Genomic DNA, 21,135 nt, shown 5'->3' on the forward strand with positions numbered 1-21,135 from the left:
ATGTGCAGCAATCAAGCCACCAAGGATAACTTCATGTTTACTTGAATGGGAAGTGTTGCTGGCATCAGTGGTTAGCCAATATGCCACTAATACAGAACGCATAAGGTACAAAGTAGTATAAATGTCGATCAAAACAGACAAAGATTGCCTAACTTGGATATAGGATACTACATAACATATTTAATAAATTTGTAATTGCTTTTTGGGCAGACCTAATCTCTCTCTCCCCACTGTGCTTAAAGGAGAAGGAATACCATTTTACACTTGAGGTGCCAAAAGTTAGGCACCTCCAAGTAACTACTTTTCCTTACCAGACACCCCGCATGAAGACCCGAAGAAGCAAGTAAGAGGATCTCTCTGTGGTGTTTGCTAAAAGAACCCCAGGCCAGTGCGGTTTTCTGCTGATAACAGCACTGGCCCGTGGTTCTTCTAGCGAGCATCACGGAGAGATCCTCTTCCCGCTTCTTCGTGTCTTCTTGCAGGTGCACATGCACAGTAGAATGAAAAGTCAAACGTCAGTGAGAAAAGTTGCCTATTTCGCTCTACTGCGCATGCGTCTGCCCCAGGAAATTTTAAAACTGAAGACGCAGGAAGAGGATTGCTCTATGGTGCTCATTAGAAGAATCATGTGATGGCTGCAATGGTACCAACTTAGCACCTTATAATAGATTGACCTCTAAATAGGCCAAAAATCTATGCTTACAGCATATTTACTTCACACTTAGCGCAAAATTAGGGAAACAAATGTGAAAATACAAGTTTATTTTTTCACACATAACAAGAACAACTTTTGGAAAAAAACCCAGTAAATTTTACAGAAAAATAGAAAATCTGTTTGCACCAAAAATAGGGGAGGGGTCTTACAAACACAATCCTGACTGTTTATAAGTAAGGGAATTGTTTAGTAGAAAAATAAATATAGTTCCTAGACATTTTTCAGATACTGAATCTACCAGCACTCTGGAGGAGAGGGATGAAAATGGCAATGTAGAGGACTTTCCCCTAGCAGCAATACCTGCCCAGGCTCTCAGGCATCATATGAAAGTTGGGCACAAAGGTCTGTATCATGTAACAATGAATGAAGCTGAAGTCTTTGAGTAAGTAATTTACTGAATTTGGGAGGAATGCCCCTGTTCTGAAATGGTCTTTGGTTCAGCCGGCCGAGTCTCAGACCTGATCTACTCTGCACAGACCAATACGGTCACTTCCAAAGCCCAAAGTTTGTGCTTCACCAAGTAAACAGGATTGGTGTCCCAAGTCTCAAATGAAAATTCATATCTTTCTTGTAGAAACCAACTTTCAATGTTATCATCATTGGCTTGGGGAGCTTTGGAGAAGCCGCACACCACACAAACCCAAAGATTCTTATCTTGGTGCCCAGCGATAGAGGAATCGGCCACCTCACAATACGGGTAAGAAGAATTTCACTGGCACACAGGAGTTGCGGTAGCAGGGCAAGCCCTTGCAATTTTATTATGCAGTTGTGCAATGTTTCGGGGACACTCCCCATGCGTGACAAAGGGGCGTGTTCCCGAAACGTTGCACAACTGCATAATAAAATTGCAAGGGCTTGCCCTGCTACCGCAAATCCTGTGTGCCAGTGAAATTCTTCTTATCATCATTGGCTTCCCAATTTGTATAAGTTATGCTACAATAGAGCTAAGAGATTTCAAATGTAATGGATGGAGTCTTACTCCATGCAAAACAAAGGTCCTTATGGGAGATGCTTTGCTCAAAAGATACTTAATTGCAAACATTAGTTGATTTATAAACTTCCGAAATCACCAACATTAGCATTCATTTTTTTTTTTTAGTCTATGGTAATTTTTTTCCAACATGGTACTGCACTGAAAACAACCACAAGAGAAAGAACTTTCCATTTGCAATAAAGTTAAAATAATGTATCACTCGGAAAGGGCAGATCCTCCTATTAAAAAGTTGGAAAACCTCTGCAGCATATAGAGCACAAGCCTTCAGACAATTTAGGCTTAAACTGTTAGTATCCTGACCCGATTCTCATGTACAGCAGCTCTATGAAGACAAAGCAATTGCTGCACTAAGCTATCTTCCAGGCTGCAAGGTCACTGGCTCCCATTATGCGCACGTTTGGATTAAAGTAGAACAAACCCTAAAAATGACTATGGTTACAAATGCCATATTTTATATACTGAACTTATTGCACCAGCCGAAAGTGTCAGCTTCTCCATAGCAGCAATGATCCAGGACTTCAAACTTGACACAGGGGGTCACCATCTTGGAAAGTGTCTGTGACACTCACATGCTCAGTGGGCTCTGAGCAGCTGTTGAGAAGCGAAGCTTAGGGGTTGTCACTAATTATCCAGCAGAAAATGAGGTTGGTCTGTAATATAAGCTGATGCTACAGGGCTGATTATTAAATTCTGATGTTAATTGCACTGGTTTCTGAGCTGCCATGTAGTAATTACCTGTATTAATTACTAATCAGCCTTATATTGTGACATTTCTATTCTATGTGTACTGTATATTGTGAGTGGGTCCCTAAGCTCAGTAAGTGACAGCAGCACAGAGCATGTGCAGTGAATCAGTAGAGAAGAAGATGGGGAGCTACTGGGGCATATTTGGAGGCTCAGATCTTTACTGCTAAAGGGCTGTGGTTGCCTTGGGCTAGTAAAGGAGCCCAAAACATAAGGGACAATATTTCTAGCTACTTCTTAAGTTAAAGGAGAAGGAAAGGTAAAAACTAAGTAAGCCTTATCAGAAAGGTCCATCTAAATATACCAGTAAACCCCCAAAGTAGTGCTGCTCTGAGTCCCCTGTCAAAAGAAACACAGCATATCTTCCCTTCTATTGTGTACACATGGGCTTCTGTATCAGACTTCCTGCCTTCAGCTTAAACCTCATTGCCCTGGGCAAGAGCATGCTCAGTTTGCTGCTTTCCCCACCCCCCACCCTTCTCTACTGTAATCTGAGTCCAGAGCAGGGAAAGACTCGGGCAGGAAGTGATGTCACACCACATTAATACTGCAGCTCCTATCCTAAACAAACAGAGAGTTTCTAGAGCTTTTTACTCAGGTATGGTAAAACATTCTACAGAATAAATATAGCAGTCTAGCTTGCGCTATTGCAGCTAATCTATTGGCAATAAAATGCCTCCTTAGCTTTCCTTCTCCTTTAAGCTATAGTTCTCCTTTAAATATGCTCATGATAACTAGGGACTTGCAGTCTGACAAAACACATTGTGCAAGTGCTTGTCAACTGGAAGCAAAACCCAAGGGCTGAACTCAGAAGCCAAATCAAAAGAAAATACTTTATACAAAGGGCTACAGTACTATATTTTGAAGCAACGTGAAATGCATCTAAAGCAACGGAGGTACAGGCCATCATAAATTCTATTACATTTCGGAAGAGAGCATAATCCGTTCTGAACCAAAAGTGATGCCTTAGGAAACATGAAATGAACGAATGAAGCAGGCTTGATCTGCACACTTTACACACACACACAGCCGTTGCCAGTTTTACCTCTGTAAAACTGGCAATTTTTACTTTCATATACATTAAAAATGCATAAATACAAGGTTCTGCAGCAGATTGTTCTTGTATTTGAGAAAAGCTGATATGTCAGACTTATTAAAAATAGTGTGTGCTTCAACCACCTTGTAAAAACTTGTGACGTGGGTGCAAAGCAGTTCCGGAAACCCTTGGTAGGGGTGACATGGACATACAGGAAAAAATACCGCTGCAGCACCTCTTATTTGCAAAAGTGAAAATTGGAATTTATTAGGTCAGAAAACTAGACCTTTAAATGCTGCGACTGGGACCTACAATCTCATTTAGCCAGGAAACATCTCTGGGACTGCAAGAACCTCGGTTCTCCTTTAAATACGGAGTGATATTAATTTTGTTTCTACTGGAAAATATTTCTGGCTTTTGGCAAAGTTTTTTTGGCACCCCTTTCTATCCGGATATGAATTGTCAGGATATCAGAAATATTAAACAGCAGAAATGTGCACTAAAGGAATGATGGTGCTAGATGGGTACCATGGCCTTAAAAATGGACAAAATCACCGTATTTTGGCTTTCTGTAGCACATAATCTTGGCTGGCGATTGTATCACGCTTTATTGTGTAATAGAATAACTGATTCAGAGTTATACAGTGTTGAATTTTCCACTTTATCCGATGGAAATATAAAAAAAACCCCAAAGTTTTGTTCCAATGTTTGCAGCTGTTGCTTTGTCTTGGCCCTGTTGTTATTCTCTTTCCTATTTACTAAATCCTTATAACTTTCTCCATAAATCTCCCAGTGTAAAAAGTTACAGCAAAATACATGGGCCTGGAGGCAAGGCCTGTCTGATGCCATTGGGAGCATTCGCTCCACCCAAAACAAGCAGTTTTAAGCTAGGACCCTGGGTGCTGCCGACGTGTTAACGTCTTTTTTTTTTTTTTTTTTGCCTGGAAATAAAACTGCTTTAGAAACTCTGGTTTGAATTTGATTTTGCTTTGGCAGTGGCTCCAAATGAAATACAACATGCAGAGAGTTCAATAAAATCCATAACTGGGCAGTGGTACAGTATACCCTTGCATCATTTCATGCAGTCTGTACAGGCTATCGGGAAACCTAAAAGATAAATCTGGAACAAAGTGAGAATCTATTGTGTCCTACGCCTTACGCGTTTCGTGTCTTCAACACTTAGGGGCCGATTAACTAAGGGTCGAATATCGAGGGTTAATTAACCCTCGATATTCGACTAGGAATTAAAATCCTTCGACTTCGAATATCGAAGTCGAAGGATTTAGCGCAGATAGTTCGATCGGACGATCGAAGGATAATTCCTTCGATCGAACGATTAAATCCAATCCAATTTAAATCCAACGATCGAAGGAATATCCTTCGATCAAAAAAAGTTAGCCAAGCCTATGGGGACCTTCCCCATAGGCTAACATTGACTTCGGTAGCTTTTAGATGGCGAACTAGGGGGTCGAAGTTTTTTTTAAAGAGACAGTACTTCGACTATCGAATGGTCACATAGTCGTACGATTTTTACTTCGAATCCTTCGATTCGTAGTCGTAGTCGAAGGTCGAAGTAGCCCATTCGATGGTCGAAGTAGCCCAAAAAAAACTTCGAAATTCGAAGTTTTTTAACTTCGAATCCTTCACTCGAAGTTAGTGAATCGGCCCCTAAATCATAGAGCCTTTGTTTTGACTATTCGGTGGAAGACTGCCTTCTTTTGAGTGCCTGCTCCAGATTTATCTTTTCGGTTGTCCGCTCCCTATGCTGAGGGCTCATTAGGCCACCCTAATGTGGTGAGTAATCATTTTTTTTCTGTGCAGAAGACCCTCTCTATGTTTTACTGCACAGCGTATCTGGAAACATAAAGAGTTCCTGAAAGTTTGAATCCAGTAAACTGATGGAATCTCCAGCCAAGATTATGCACCTGAAGTTGAAATAGTTAACAGTTCCACAGCTGCAATAGCAAACATACAGTAAGTGAAATATTAAGGAAGAAGATGTGGCAGTCAGACCCAGCTGTCTCCCCGTTAGCCTTTGTTCCTTTACAAAAATCTCATATGTTGCTGCCACGGTCAAACCCTACCAGGAATGGGAATAACAGCCGCATGCCCTATAATGATTTCAATGGCTCATCTTGCTACAGTAGCTTAGTAGTACCAACTGATCCTGCATCTGTAAAGCTAACATTAAAGGGGTGGTTCACCTTTAAGGTAACTTTTTGGGGCCCATTTACTTAGCTCGAGTGAAGGAATGAATAAAAAAAACTTCGAAATTCGAATGTTTTTTTTGGCTACTTCGACCATCGAATGGGCTACTTCGACCTTCGACTTTGAATCGAACGATTCGAACTAAAAATCGTTCGACTATTCGACCATTCGCTAATCGAAGTACTGTCTCTTTAAGAAAAAACTTTGACCCCCCTAGTTCACCACCTAAAAGCTACCGAAGTCAATGTTAGCCTATGGGGAAGGTCCCCATAGGCTTAGCTATCTTTTTTAGGTCGAAGAAAAATCGTTAGATCGATGGATTAAAATTAGATTCGAAGGATTTAATCGTTCATTCGAACTATTTTTCGTTCGATCGACTTCGATATTCGAAGTCGAACGATTTAACTTCGACAGTCGAATATCGAGGGTTAATTAAGTAAATTTGCCCCTTAGTATGTTATAGAATGGCCAATTCTAAGCAACTTTTTCAATTGGTTTGCATTATTTATTTTTTATAGTGTTTTAATTATTTGCCTTTTTCTTCTTTGCAATTTTCAAATGGGCGTTGCTGACCCCATCTAAAGAGCAAATACTCTGTAAGGCTACAAATGTATTGTTATTGTTACTTTTTATTACTCTTCGTCTAATCAGACCCTCTCCTATTCATATTATTCCTGTCCCTCATTCAAATCAATGCATGGCTGCCAGGGGAATTTGGACCCTAGCTACCAGGTTGCTTAAAGCTGCTGAATAAAAAGCTAAATAACTCAAAAACCACAAATAATAAAAAAAATAAAAACCCAATTGCAAATTGTCTCAGAATATCATGCTCTACATCATACTAAAAGTTATCTCAAAGGTGAACAACCCTTTTAAGTCCTCAGTATCCAACTAGCACCAGTATAATAAAAAGGGATTTTTTTTTTCAAAATTTGGACATCAGTCGACCTCTGTCAATCCACAAGGCCTCAGGAATTCTTGTCCTCTTTCATGGAACCACTTATTGGAAACTGTTGACAAAACACAGAGAAATGTGCATGATTACTTAAAGGGATACTGTCATGGGAAAAAAAATGTTTTTTTTGAAAATGCATCGGTTATTAGTGCTGCTCCAGTAGACTTCTGCATTGAAATCCGTTTCTCAAAAGAGCAAACAGATTTGTTTATATTTAATTTTGAAATCTGACATGGGGCTAGACATATTGTCAGTTTCCCAGCTGCCCGCAGTCATGTGACTTGTGCTCTGGTAAACTTCAGTCACTCTTTACTGCTGTATTACAAGTTTGAGTGATCCCCCTCTCTTTTCCCCCAGCAGCCGAACAACAGAACAATGGGAAGGTAACCAAATAGCAGCTCCCTAACACAAGATAGCAGCTGCCTGGTAGATCTAAGAACAGCACTCAGAAAAATCCAGGTCCCACTGAGACACATTCAGTTACATTGATTAGGAGAAACAACAGCCTGCCAGAAAGCAGTTCCATCCTAAAGTGCAGAGTGATTTATTTGCAGTGTAAACAGTGTAATTTAGAAATAAAAACTACATTATAAAAATCATGACAGAATCCCTTTAATACTGTATCTGAGCAAAAGTTTGTCATAGAAACATTTACAATTTAGCCAGAGCATCAAGGTATACAGTAATATAAGGATTACAAACTGTGTGTCAACTACTAGTGTGGGGGCCTACATGAGGTTTATCACACAACTGGGATCATCTTAAATACGTGTTTACTTACCCCATTTACAACCTACTAACACAGGACAAGCTGCGTGTCGTGTTCTATAATCTCCTTCACCGCTTCTGAAGAGGTTATACCAGAATACAGCAGTGCCCTGCAAAAACAGTGCCAACAGTAAGAGGAAACGGATAATAACCGTGATACTGAAAGAAAGGGGGTTTGAGAAACATGCACAAATACAAACTAGAGACAATTCTAATGGTTATGCTGCAGGGGGCAGTTTGATTTACAGCTATTTACAATTGACTGTTAAAACACAGGGAATGTGAGTGGGTTAGGGTTTACTGATTGCAATGCAAAGTACCATGGGGGTATATTTATCAAAAAGGGAAGTTAGAGATCGCCACAGTCCTCTAGAGTGAAATTCCGCCACTCTCTATTAATTTCTATGGGATTTTAAAAGAGTATTTATCAATGGGTGAAAGTGAAAGTTCATTCTTTGATAAATACGCCTTTCAAAATCCCATAGAAATAAATGGAGAGTGGCGGAATTTCACTCTTGTGAACTGTGGCGATCTCTAACTTTTTGATAAATATACCCCCCCCCATGAGAAGCCCTTCAGCTTCACCCCATAGGCCATAGTCTTAAAGGATAAGGAAAGCCGTATTCACTGGGGGCAGGGAGCAAAAATGTTAGCCTCACCTCCACCAGTGAACAGAATTGCTAGGCTTGGTTTAGTTTGAATTGCAGTTTTATTTGCACATGCGCAGTAGGGTAAAATTGCTGGACTTTGCGATATTACGCATGTGCAGCTAAGTCTTAGGGGGTTATTTATTAAAGTCCAAATGCCAAACACGCAAAATATTTGAGTATTTTTGACTATAAAATCACATTTTTCGGAATTTATTATACCCCGAGGATGGAAAAAGTCAGAATCCGAAAATCAAGCATCTCAGACCTGCCGAGGTTGTATATAAGTCAATGGGTGAAGTCCCGAAGATATCCTAATCTGTGCTTGGTTTTGTGCAAGAATCTGAAGATTTTGTGGGTTATGGGCAAAAATACCAATAAAATCTGAGTTTTCAGGCAGAAAATCCCAAAATTTTGTACGATTCTAATTTTGATCAATTTGCCCAATTTTTTGCCTGCACTGGATTTTTTCAGGAAAATGTATTGATAAATAAGGGGAAATAACCAGTGCGGTTTTGGATGGAGTATATTTCAGAAAATAGTGAGATAATTTCAGATTTTGATAAATAACCCCCTTAGTGTAAGTCTGGCTGGGAACTGGGTAACCAAGATGCTGCAATTCAAACTTCCCAAGTCGGTGGAGTCTTTCTGCAACAGGAGCATTGGCCCTGGCAACAAACCTAGTAATTCTATTCACTGAGGGAGAGCCTAATGCATGGCAGCCTTCAGCAAAAATGATTTTCCTTGTCCTTTAAACAACTAAAAATTGAATTTTTTATATAAAATCTAAAAACAAAATGTATATTTGAAAATCTAAAGCTTCACCTTTTTGGGCCAAATCGCTGCCCCAAAGTCAGGAAATACTGTTGCTCCTCCAGCCTCCACATCACTCATCTAAGAAAAGTCATAATTATCAACACAAAAAACAGCTTTAAAAATAAGTAAGAAACATACAATACAGCAGGGGAGAATAATGACCTTTTTTGTTTTTGGCACCAAATTCTTCTTCTTCAGTTCAAACACAATCATCCTATTGGGTCAGAGTTCCATATGGCTGCACTCTACATATACAACTAACTGTCATAATTATCTCAGGAAAGGCACTCTTGTAAATGATGGCTATGCCTTCACTGTCTAAAATGACTAGCACCAGTTTCTGAAAACAATGTAATATAATTAAAGGAGAAGGAAAGGTACCGAAGCAGTTTATTGTTAATAGATTAGCTAAAGTAGTGTAAGCTATAACACTAGTTATTCTGCGGAATGCTTTACCATACTTGAGAAAACAGCTCTAGACACAATCTGTTTGTTTAGGATAGCAGCTGCCATATTCACTTGGTATGACATCACTTCCTGCCTAAGTTTCCCTGCTCAGTCATAGCTCTGGGCTCAGATTAGAGCAGAGAGGGGAGGAGGGAGGGGGAGAGGAGCAAACTGAGCATGCTCAAGCCCTGCCCTGGATTTTTATGCTGAAAACAGGAAGTCTGATACAGAAGCCCATGTGTACACAATAGAAGGAAAGAAATGCAGTGTTTCTTTTTACAGAGGACTCAGAGCAGCATTACTTAGAAGGTTTACTGGTATATTTATATAGAACTTTCTGATAAAGCTTACTTAGTTATAGCCTTTCCTTCTCCTTTAAGGGGTTATCTTAAAGGCCATGTATTTGAGCAACATGCACTTTACTTAAAGGAGAAGGAAAGCTGCCGAAGCAGTTTATTGCCAATAGATTAGCCACAATAGTGCAAGCTATAACACCATATTTATTCTGCAGAATGCTTTACCATAACTGAGTAAACAGCTCTAGACTCTGTCTCTTTAGAATAGCAGCTGCCATATTAGCTTGGTGTGACATCACTTCCTGCCTGAGTCTCTCCCTGCTCACTTATAGCTCTGGGCTCAGATTACAGCAGAGAAGGGAGGGGGAGTGAGGAGCAAACTGAGCATGCCCAAGCCCGTGCCTGGAGGTTTAAGCTGAAGGCAGGAAGTCTGATACAGAAGCCCATATGTACACAATAAAGGGAAAGAAATGCTGTGTTTCTTTTGACAGAGGACTCGGAGCAACATTACTTTGAGGGTTTACTGGTGTATTTATATAGACCTTTCTGATAGAGCTTACTTAATTTTACTATTTACGTCTCCTTTAAGACTGATTTAAAAGGAAACAAATGAATATTTTCTCTGTTCCATGTACCTCTGTGACGGGCTTATTTATAAGACCTATAACACTGCAGTTCTATGACAAAGTTAATAGCAGTTCAAACATTCCCCTGGAGAGGGAAAATAAAGTATGAGGAAAAGTTTGTATGGTGTATTATGTTAGGGCTGCAGGTCTCCTACAAACCTTGAGAGCAATGCATAAAAATGGGTGAAAAAGAGATGTACAAGATAAAGTATCATGTACAGTGTAGAGTACAATGAATACTCTTCAGTTTTTCAATGAAATCTCTCCGATCTGCTCATTAGCCGCCAACAATGTGCAGAGATCTGATCCCCACCATTTTGTTAATTTGTAAGGGATGTGTTTTCTGTACATTCCATTTTCTTTTTTAGTATTGAATTCATTTAGTTTCCCATCCATTTTAAATTCCACCAAAGTGTTGGAACGGCTTTATTTTCATGGTGGCTTTCATTAGTACGTGTTCCCTAATAATGGGCCTCCGCCGACATACCAGTTCATTTTAAACTCACAACCTGCTGGTGGAGATCACTGCATACTTACATAGTTTAAATAAGTGGCCACACGATTTCCAGTGCCTAAACGCTTGAAAACATCAGGTTCCTCTTTCTATAAAATTAAATGTGAGAATGAAGCCCTAAAGGGATAGGTACTTACATAGTTAAGATATGTTGCAAGTCTATTTCCATCCGTTTTGAGATTGGAGTCAAAGGGACGCTGTAACAGATAATAACTTTAACCCACACTGATCAAAAGTAAAAAAAAAAAAAAAAAGGAGCCATGATTTATTCTTGTTCCTTATACAATACAACTGATTGTGTAAAGGGAACACAAATAAAATTTGTAAGATTACAACATTTAGGGGCCGATTCACTAACTTCGAGTGAAGGATTCGAAGGTAAAAAACTTTGGATTTCGAAGTTTTTTTTGGGCTACTTCGACCATCGAATTGGCTACTTTGACCTTTGACTTCGAATCGAAGGATTCGTAGTAAAAATCGTTCGACTATTCGACCATTCGATAGTCGAAGTACTGTCTCTTTAAAAAAAACTTCGACCCCCTAGTTCGCCATCTAAAAGCTACGGAAGTCAATGTTAGCCTATGGGGAAGGTCCCCATAGGCTTGGTTAACTTTTTTTGATCGAAGGACATTCCTTCGATCGTTGAATTAAAATCCTTCGAATCGTTCGAATCGAAGGATTTTATCGTTCGATCGAAGGAATTATCCTTCGATCATTCGATCGAAGGAATTATCCTTCGATCGTTCGATTGAAGGAATTATCCTTCGATCGTCGATCGAACTATCTGCCCTAAATCCTTCGACTTCGATATTCGAAGTCGAAGGATTTTAATTCCTAGTCGAATATCGAGGGTTAATTAACCCTTGATTTTCTTCCCTTAGTGAATCGGCCCCTTAAAAAAAACTCGTTCAGTGGTTTCTAGACTTTTTTAAGCCCTGTTTAGCTGTCCAGCATTTGATTGGTTGCCTTATTATATAACACGTTTAAAAAAAAACTGTAGCATGTTTTAAAGGGGTGGTTCACTTTTAAGTTCACTTTTAGAATGTTAAAGAATGGACAAGTCTAAGCAACCTTTCAGTTGTTCCTCATTACTTATTTGTTTATAGTTTTTTAATAATTTTTTTGATGACTCTTTCCAACTTTCAAATGGGGGTCACTGACCCCATATAAAAAAACAAATGCTCTGTAAGGCTACAAGCATTAAAATGCAGGAGGAATCAGGTGGTACTCTGTAGCAGCTGAAGCATTAATGCTCTGTTGCTATTACAGCTGTTACACGTTTCTTAAATTAAACTTCACAGGGACATAAAGTCATTATTTTATGGCCTATAAACCCATGTTATTTGGGAAGCTACTGATATTTCTATATCCAACATTTGTGTTTCCATAAAATGTGAGCAATGTTTAAACGGGTGTATATATCAGACATTGTTTGTGTTGGCAAGCAGTTTTTTTTAAAGTAGACCCAATGAATCTACAGAGCATGGGATTTGTTTTCCGGATAAGTGGCCTTTCTGTCATGTGGAACACAATGCCTTAAAACTACATGTATGGGATCCATTATCCGGAAACCCCTTTATCCAGAAAGCTCCGAATTATGGAAAGGCTGTCTCCCATAGACTCCATTTTATCCAAATAATCTGAATTTTTTAAATTGATTTCCTTTTTCTCAGTAATAATAAAACAGTAGCTTGTACTTGATCCCAACTAAGATATAATTAATCCTTATTGGGTTTATTTAATGTTTACATGATTTTCTAGTAGATCCAAATTACAGAAATATCCATTATCCAGAAAACCCCAGGTCAAAAGCATTCTGGATAACAGGTCCCATACCTGTACTAGAAACACTGAGATATTAACCTATTAGGAGTTAGCTCAGTCATCATCAAGAACAATGTTCTCTTATTAGTGAGAAATGAAGACCTTTTTATTTAAAGTGGAATCTATGGATTATTATTCATTCATATGCCTTATTTTGAAGCTCTCTGGATAATAGATACTATTCCTTAATATGTTTTGAAGTAGCAGAACATTTTCTCTAGGGGGGTAGATTCACTAAAGGACGAAGTGGCTAACGCTAGCGACAATTCACCAGCGTTACCATTCGCAGGAACATCGGCTATTCACGAACAGGCTCCAATTCCCTAGTGAAAGAGACCGTCGATATCGTTCGTTCGCACTCTATCAGCAGGCGACTTTTCGCTAAGAAATGCTCACACTGCCGAAGTAATGCTAGTGAAAAGTGCCAACGTTCGGGGCCCAGTACAAAACTCTGCATGTTGTTGAATTGGCGTAGTCGTAGCGCATTTGCGCCTGGCGAACTGGTGCGAGCTGTCGAAAATCCGCCCGTTAGTGAATCTACCCCATGGTCTCTAATTGGACATTAAAACACAGCTATTACTTACCCTTGAAAAATCAAAATGTGGCTCATATTGCCCTCCCATACCGTAATTGGCAACCTGACAAAAGAGAATTCAGTATTAGAAGATATGCCACCGGGTTAATAATAAATATTAACTTCAATTGTTGCTGGAAATCTTTCCCGTGGTATCCAACCTCCCTCTGATTCAGATGAAGAATTGTCATTGCTCATGAGTACTAGTAATATGAGTATTATGCTTGTATGCTTTTGTTTATTTTTTTTCCTTTCTTTTTGTTACTTTTGCTTTTGTTAAGATCCAATAAAATATAAGTTGCCTTTCATTTCATCAAAGCTAATCATTGATTGGAATGAACTGTTGCAATTTATGTTTATCCTTTATCCTTTAGTTTAGCAGAAATGTTATGAATTCCTCAACTAAGCCCAGTAATATACATTTTGATCCTGTAGTTGGACATTACCTCTGAGCTGCAAAACTGTATTATAATGAGTTTCTAAAGAAATATATATTTCACTCACCTGCAGTAATTCTGCTGTGTCTTTTGTTAGCCCTGTTATTGCCTGCATGCGAGAATTCACACGTCCTATTACTGGATCATCCTCTTCTTCTAGCCATGCGCTAGTTAAAGAAGCAACATATATGTCTTTATTTTCCATATAGCTACAATACTGTGAATAAAACACTCCTCTGAGCTTTCTCTAGGTTGTTGTATTTTATTGTAGATAGCTTCAGTTCAATGTTCACTTCAGTGTACCCAACTAAATTTGGGGAGTGCACAAAAGATCCACCACTGGTACAGGAAAAGATACTTTTTTTGGCATACAGCCTTCAGAAAATTAGAGAAGATGTGCAAAAATGTACTTACCCCTTTCATTTTGGGTTGGAAGGGAAAAGTATGGGAAATTGAAGCATTTTATCAGTGACAGCTATCTCAATGACAAATATTTTCTGTGGCTAAAGCTATCAGTCAGAAAGGGAAAACTTGGATTGCACATGACCCACTCCAGTACATGGACCTGAATTCTTAATTAAAGCTACAATTAGCTGGATCAGTGCAATCTGCCCATTGATATGCATGGCCACATTATACACCATATGAAAAATCCATATTTTTACACACTAAGGGGCACATTTATCAAGGGTCGAATTTCGAATTCACGTGAATTTGATTTTAGTACAAATACGAATATTCGATTATTTTATTAAAAAAAATCGAATATCTAAAACTTGAACTCATTTTACCAACTCGAAAACTAAACTCGATTCGAGGTTTTTCTCTAATTTCAGGAAGGTCCAAACTGATGCCTGGACCTCTCCCATTGACTTATACATGAACTTGGCAGGTTTTAGGTGGTGAATTGTCGAATTCGTGTTCAGAGTATGATAAATCTCGAAATTCGAAATTAAAACTCAAATCGAGTTTGGATAATTTACAATTTGAATTTAAAGGAGAAGGAAAGGCTACAACTAAGTAAGCTTTATCAGAAAGGTCTATATAAATACACCAGTAAACCCTCAAAGTAATGCTGCTCTGAGCCCTCTGTCAAAAGAAACCAGGATTTCTTTCCTTATATTGTGTACACATGGGCTTCTGTATCAGACTTCCTGTTTTCATCTTAAACCTCCAGGGCAGGGCTTGAGCATGCTCAGTTTGCTCTTTTCCTCTCCCCCTCCCTCCTCCCCTCTCTGCTGTAATCTGAGCCCAGAGCTATGAGTGAGCAGGGAAACTAAGGCAGGAAGTGATGTCACACCAAGTAAATATGGCAGCTGCTATCCTAAACAAACAGATAGAGTGTCTAGAGCCGTTTACTCGGGTATCGTAAAGCATTCCGCAGAATTACTAGTGTTATAGCTTACACTATTGTGGCTAATCTATTAACAATAAACTGCTTCGGTACCTCTCTTTCTCCTTTAAGAGTTTTGAACAAAAAATTTTTTTAGAAAATTTGAATTTCCTATTCGACCCTTAATAAATCTGCCCCTACGCATATAAAATATTTTATATAGCATGCACCATGTAATTTCATGGCCTTGTATTAAAGGGCATGTAAAGTCTAAAATAGAATAACGCTAGAAATGCTGTATTTTGTATACTAAATATAACTTACATATGAACTGCACCACAAGCCTAATCAAACAAATAATTTATGCTTTCAAAGTTGGCTACACGGGGGTCACCATCTTGTAACTTTGTTAAAAATCTTTGCAAGACTAAGACTGTGCACATGCTCAGTGTGGTCTGGGCTGCTTAGGGATCGTCATAAACAAAGCTGCTTGAGTTCTGCATGGCTGGGAAGTAAGGCGGGGGCTCCCCCTGCTGTTCATAAGTATGATTGTTTCCCTGCTCAGCAGATAGGGACCATCTGACAATTCCTATCCACAGCAGTAAGTGAAGGGAGAATTTCACTGCATACCGTCTGGTTTCTTATAAAAATGCTACACATTTCTTAAGTAAAGTATATTGGAGATAGGTTTCTTTTTCATTAAAGAAAGTAAAAATGGGATTTAATTTTTTTGCCTTTACATGTCGTTTAAATGTCACATCTTAAAGGTGTGGCTCATACTAAAGGTATGTTTTAAAAGCAAAACAGGAGGGGATAAATGCAGTTGTTATGGGATAAGTTGAGAGAAACTTTTAAACAAAAGGAATGGCAAAGTGCCATATCATTAGTTACAGTATTTAGTAATTTTAGTAATTAGTCAGTTAGCATGACCAGATGTACGAGTATGGTGAAAAGTGTTATGGTAGAGGCAAGAGGGATTGAAATTAACGTAATACTATCTTGGCTACTCTCTTATGCAATAAGAAAATACTATGCTATATCACATTTATATCAAGACATTTCAACAACAGTATTATCATTTGTATCCTACCTTTTAGATACTCTGTAGCTGGCCACTGTTAGAACGCCAGTTTTAGGATCCCGCACTGTGGCTCTTGCTAACTGTTTAAATAAAATACAAAACAAAATTAAATTTAGTTAACACTTGTATCTACAAATGTATACTGAAAATGTTCTTATAGTTATATCACTAATATCCAACTGAAATCCTGAATAACACAGAAGATGCCAAATCTCTAGTCAGCACCCCATGTAGTTTTGTATACAAAGGCACCCATAGATCACCCCACCAGAAATCATATCCACACTTCTCTTAATCCGATTTTTCACATTCAATTCCGATATTTAGCCATTTTTACTTAGCACTTATACTTTAGGGGTGAAAATGTTCATGCCAAACATTCATTTATTGTTCTCAGCCCTCCACATGACTTGACTTATTTTCCCCAGTTGTTATGGTGAATAAACACATGCTAAGTTATTTGGCAAATGCTGACATTTTTGTTTGAACATAATATAAACTTGGATCAGAAAAGGAGTAAAATCCACTTTAGTTACCCTGGCCCCATGTTAAAAATAATTCTTTCCATATCCTCGCTTAGTTTCTGATGGTGCAGTGGGATTGCTAAATAACTGCTCTGTTTTGCCAACTCTATAAAATACAGAAAAGACTTTATCTTAAAGTTCTAACACAAGGACTGCAATAAAGGGTACCCTATAAGCACAGGCTGTCCCTGCAGGTATACAGGGAGCAGATCATTTTTTGGCAAAAGCATGTTTACAGCCTCCAAAGCAACAGTGGGTAAACATCTTTCCTACCTTATAAAATATGCATTTTGGTATTTTGGTATTTATTTTCGATTTTAAGTTGTCCCTAACTTTACATTGTTAAGTTTTGTGGTCCCACCTACAGTTAGGTTCATAAATATTTGGACAATTTTGGTTCTGTACATTACCACAATGAATTTTAGATGAAACAACTCAGATGCAGATGACTTTCAGCTTTATTTCAGTGGGTTGAACAAAAGGATTGCATAAAAATGTGAGGAACTAAAGCCTTTTTTTTTTTTTAAACAATCACTTCATTTCAGGGGCTCAAAAGTAATTGGACCAGGGCTTCAAAAGTAATTGGACAATTGACTCAAAGGCTATTTCATTTTCCTTTGTTATGTCATTATCAATGAAGCAGATAAAAGCCCTGGAGTTGATTTGTGTGTGTGTGTGTGGGGGGGGGGTGCTTGTATGTGGAAGATTTTGCTGTGAACAGACAACATGCAGTCAAAGGAGCTCTCCATGCAGGTGAAACAAGAAATCCTTAAATGGCATGTTATGGCAAAAAAACAAAATCCCATTTTTACTTTCTTTAATGAAAAAAAAACCTATCTCCAATATACTTTAATTAAAAAATGTGTCCCGTTTTTAAAAGAAACCTGACTGTATGCAGTGAAATTCTCCCTTCATTTACTGCTGTGGATAGGAATTGTCAGAAGGTCCCTAACTGCTGAGCAGGGAAACAATCATACTTATGTACAGCAGGGGGAGCCCCCGCCTTACTTCCCAGCCATGCAGAACTCAAGCAGCTTTGTTTATGACGATCCCTAAGCAGCCCAGACCACACTGAGCATGTGCACAGTCTTAGTCTTGTAAAGATGTTTAACAAAGTTACTAGATGGTGACCTACTGTAGCCAAATTTGAAAGCATAAATTATTTGTTTGATTAGGCTTGTGGTGCAGTAAATTCATGTTTATATTTGGTATACAAAATACAGCATCTCTAGCCTTATACTATTTATACTTTAAATGCCATTTTAAGCTGCAAAAACAGAAAAAAAAACATCCAATAAATACTACAATATTAGGAGTGGCAAAATCTACAGTTTGATACAGCCTGAGAAAGAAAGAACCAAAGAACGAAAGAAAGAAAGAAAGAAAGAAAGAAAGAAAGAAAGAAAGAAAGAAAGAAAGCAAGCAGTGGTGAACTCAGCAATGCAAAAAGAACTGGACATCCACGGAAGACAACAGTGGTGGATGATCACAGAATCATTTCCATGGTGAAGAGAAATCCCTTCACAACAGCCAAACAAGTGAACAACACTCTTCATGAGGTAGGTGTATCCATATCCAAGTCTACCATAAAGAGAAGACAGCATGAAAGTAAATACAGAGGGTGCACTGCAAGGTACAAGCCACTCATAAGCATCAAGAATAGAAAGGCTAGATTGGACTTTGCTAAAGAAAACGTCTAAAAAAGCCAGCACAGTTCTGGAAAAACATTTTTTGGACAGATGAAACCAAGATCAACCTCTACCAGAATGATGGCAAGAAAAAAGTATGGAGAAGGCTTGGAACAGCTCATGATCCAAAGCATAGCACATCATCTATAAAACATTTGGGAGGCAGTGTGATGGCTTGGGTGTGCATGGCTGCCGGTGGCACTGGGACACTAGTGTTTATCCATCATGTGACACAAGACAGAATCAGCCGAATGAATTTTGAGTGTTCAGAGACACTGTCTGCTCAAATCCAGCTAAATGCAGTCACATTGATTGGGGGCATTTCATAATGACCCAAAACATACAGCCAACGCAACCCAGGAGTTTATTAAAGCAAAGAAGTGGAATATTCTTTAATGGCCAAGTCAGTCACCTGATCTGAACCCAATTGAGCTGCATTTCACTTGTTGAAGACTAAACTTCGGACAGAAAGTCCCACAAACAAACAACAACTGAAAGCCGCTACAGTAAAGGCCTGGCAGAGCATTAAAAAGGAGAAAACCCAGAATCTGGTGATATCCATGACTTCAGGCTGCCATTGCCGGCAAAGGGTTTTCAACCAAGTATTAGAAATTGACATTTTATTTTCCGTTTTCTAATCTGTCCAATTACTTTTGAGCCTCTTAAAATGATTTTCTTTTCTTAGATGAAGAACCTGCCTACAAGCTGCATGAGTAGCAATGTCACCAGCTGTTGCCGACTTATGACATTATTCTCAAACACAAGCACATAAACACATTGGTTGTGTTCATATGTTGGGAGTCATTGGAGGCTGCAGTGCAACAGATGGGAAAATACTGTTTTAGAAACATCAGGTTCCGTGCATGTGTTTTGTTTATTTTAAATCCCAGGGAATGCCATTACATTCACTACATAAATACAGACAACCACTATTGCATCACAGAATGAGGTGAAATACTAATACTCTGGCCAGGTAATAACACCTATGTGTTGTTTATAAAACCTTTGAGATTATCTGGATATCTGCAGTAATTACTAAAAGATTTGTGGTTTGATCAAGTCACAATTGCAGACATAACACTTGAGCTTAGAGCACACACAAACAACTAAAGTTTGCCTTCTAAATAGTTTTCAGTCCAGGCTAAAAAAAAGTATGTCAGCCCTTGTATTTACTAACTTTCTTACTAACCTTTTTTACTTTCCTTTACTAACCTTTTTAAGGTGCAATAACCTCCAACAAATGTCTCCTGTAGCTGATGAGTTTCTCTTTACAAATCTGTCTCAGTATACTGATATTTTGGGGAAACCTTGCATCAACACCTCTCTTGACATGCTACAGAATCTTAAGTGGGTAACGTTCTGGGCAGTAACTTGATTATTTCAGAATTTTAATTTTCTTTTTGTTTTTTTTTGTTCTTACCCTAGCATTCTAGTTCACCCCTTTCAGACCTGTATATTGCACTTTTGCCATGATTTTTGCAGAATTCCTAAGTAGAGTAGCCTGTGATTTTTCATGCCTTTCTATGATTTTTCCTCTGGCATGTCTCAAAATGCTTTTTCTTAAGATCAGTAGACTTTTTTAGATTGTACAAAGGGGTGACACACTGTATGGACAACTTCTCTATTGTTACAATTTCAATTGAATTGGTTTAGACAGTTCACTAGAAATAAAGACTTTTTCCAATTACTTTCTATTTTCTATTTGTGTTTTCCAGAAACCTGTTATCCAAAAAGTTCCAAATTACGGAAAGGTCACCTACCATAGACTCCATTATAATCAAATAATCCAAATTTTTTAAAATGATATCCTTTTTCTCTATAATAATAAAACAGTAGCTTGTACTTGATTCAAGCTAAGATATAATTAATCCTTATTGGAAGCAAAACCAGCCTATTGGGTTTATTTAATGTTTACATGATTTTCTGGTAGTCTTAAGGTGTGAAGATCCAAATTACAGAAAGACCCATTGTCCGGAAAGCCCCAGGTCCCGAGCATTCTGGATAACAGGTCCGATACCTGTATTGAAGTGTAAATTTGTTTTTCACCTTCTAAAGTAGCTCTGGAGGGAGGGGTTGCCGACTCTTTAACTGTTTTAAATTGATACATTTAGTTAATACATTTGTTATCTTTGTCCCTGCTGAGCAGAATCCCTGAGTTTCATTAAAGGGGAACTCCGGCTTCCAAACCAAAATTTGATAAAGAGGCCACATAACACAGAACCCCTAATATACTCATCACAGTTACCCGTTTCTTCAAAAAGTATGAATAAATGCCATTTTCTATGCTGAAATCCAGCTGTTTAAAAATTCTTCTCTTTCTGCATCATTCGAAATCCTGGCAGGGAAGGAGGGACTAAACTGATGTTACAAATTGTGAAAACTTCTCCACAGCTTACAGACAACATGAAGGAACTACATAACACACAATGCATTGCACTGTGATGTTACCTTCCTTATTGAAATCATGTGTGCAGGGAATTGTGGGGTTTGGAGGATGCAGATTAAGGACAGATGGCTGTTGATACAAAGTAACAGTCGTCAGCCAGCTCAGCAAAGTAGTCAGACAGATCAGCAGGAGAGCAGGGGGCTAGGCTCAGGGAACTGTTAGAAACCATTAAAAATCATGAAAAGTCTGCATATTTTTTAATTGATGTATATTGCAATGTTGCTTGAAATTATCTTTACTTTTCAAAAAGCTCAAGTTATGTTTTTGTGGAGTTCCCCTTTAAACGCAGCTGTTAGAATTGATACAATAGTTGCTAACACTTTATACCAAAGATTCAGCTGAGAAATGTATCAACTAAACGTAGCAAATTGTAACAGTTCAGAATCGGCTCCTGGATCACTGAGCTACCAGTCTGAAAATATACATATATGTGTGTGTATATATATATATATATATATATAT

General features: G+C 38.4%; 1 protein-coding gene across 2 annotated transcripts in view; it reads right to left on the reverse strand.

Annotated features, from left to right (window-relative positions):
• Window positions 1-6,457: 6,457 nt before the first annotated feature.
• Window positions 6,458-21,135, reverse strand: part of LOC108713277 (prolyl 4-hydroxylase subunit alpha-2) — a 47,703-nt gene continuing 33,025 nt past the window's right edge. The window contains exons 9-15 of one of the 2 annotated variants that reach the window (XM_018256195.2): window positions 16,025-16,095; window positions 13,669-13,768; window positions 13,175-13,228; window positions 10,790-10,855; window positions 8,893-8,961; window positions 7,434-7,530; window positions 6,458-6,707 (exon numbers count right to left, since the gene is read on the reverse strand). In XM_018256195.2, the coding sequence (XP_018111684.1) occupies window positions 6,637-6,707; window positions 7,434-7,530; window positions 8,893-8,961; window positions 10,790-10,855; window positions 13,175-13,228; window positions 13,669-13,768; window positions 16,025-16,095 (528 nt within the window). In that variant the 3' untranslated portion in view covers window positions 6,458-6,636. Of the gene's footprint in view, window positions 6,708-7,433; window positions 7,531-8,892; window positions 8,962-10,789; window positions 10,856-10,903; window positions 10,964-13,174; window positions 13,229-13,668; window positions 13,769-16,024; window positions 16,096-21,135 lie in introns of both variants that reach the window. The other variant, XM_018256196.2, reaches the window with a different exon arrangement.

The sequence above is a fragment of the Xenopus laevis genome, chromosome 3S, assembly GCF_017654675.1.
Source record: "Xenopus laevis strain J_2021 chromosome 3S, Xenopus_laevis_v10.1, whole genome shotgun sequence".
Taxonomy (NCBI): domain Eukaryota; kingdom Metazoa; phylum Chordata; class Amphibia; order Anura; family Pipidae; genus Xenopus; species Xenopus laevis.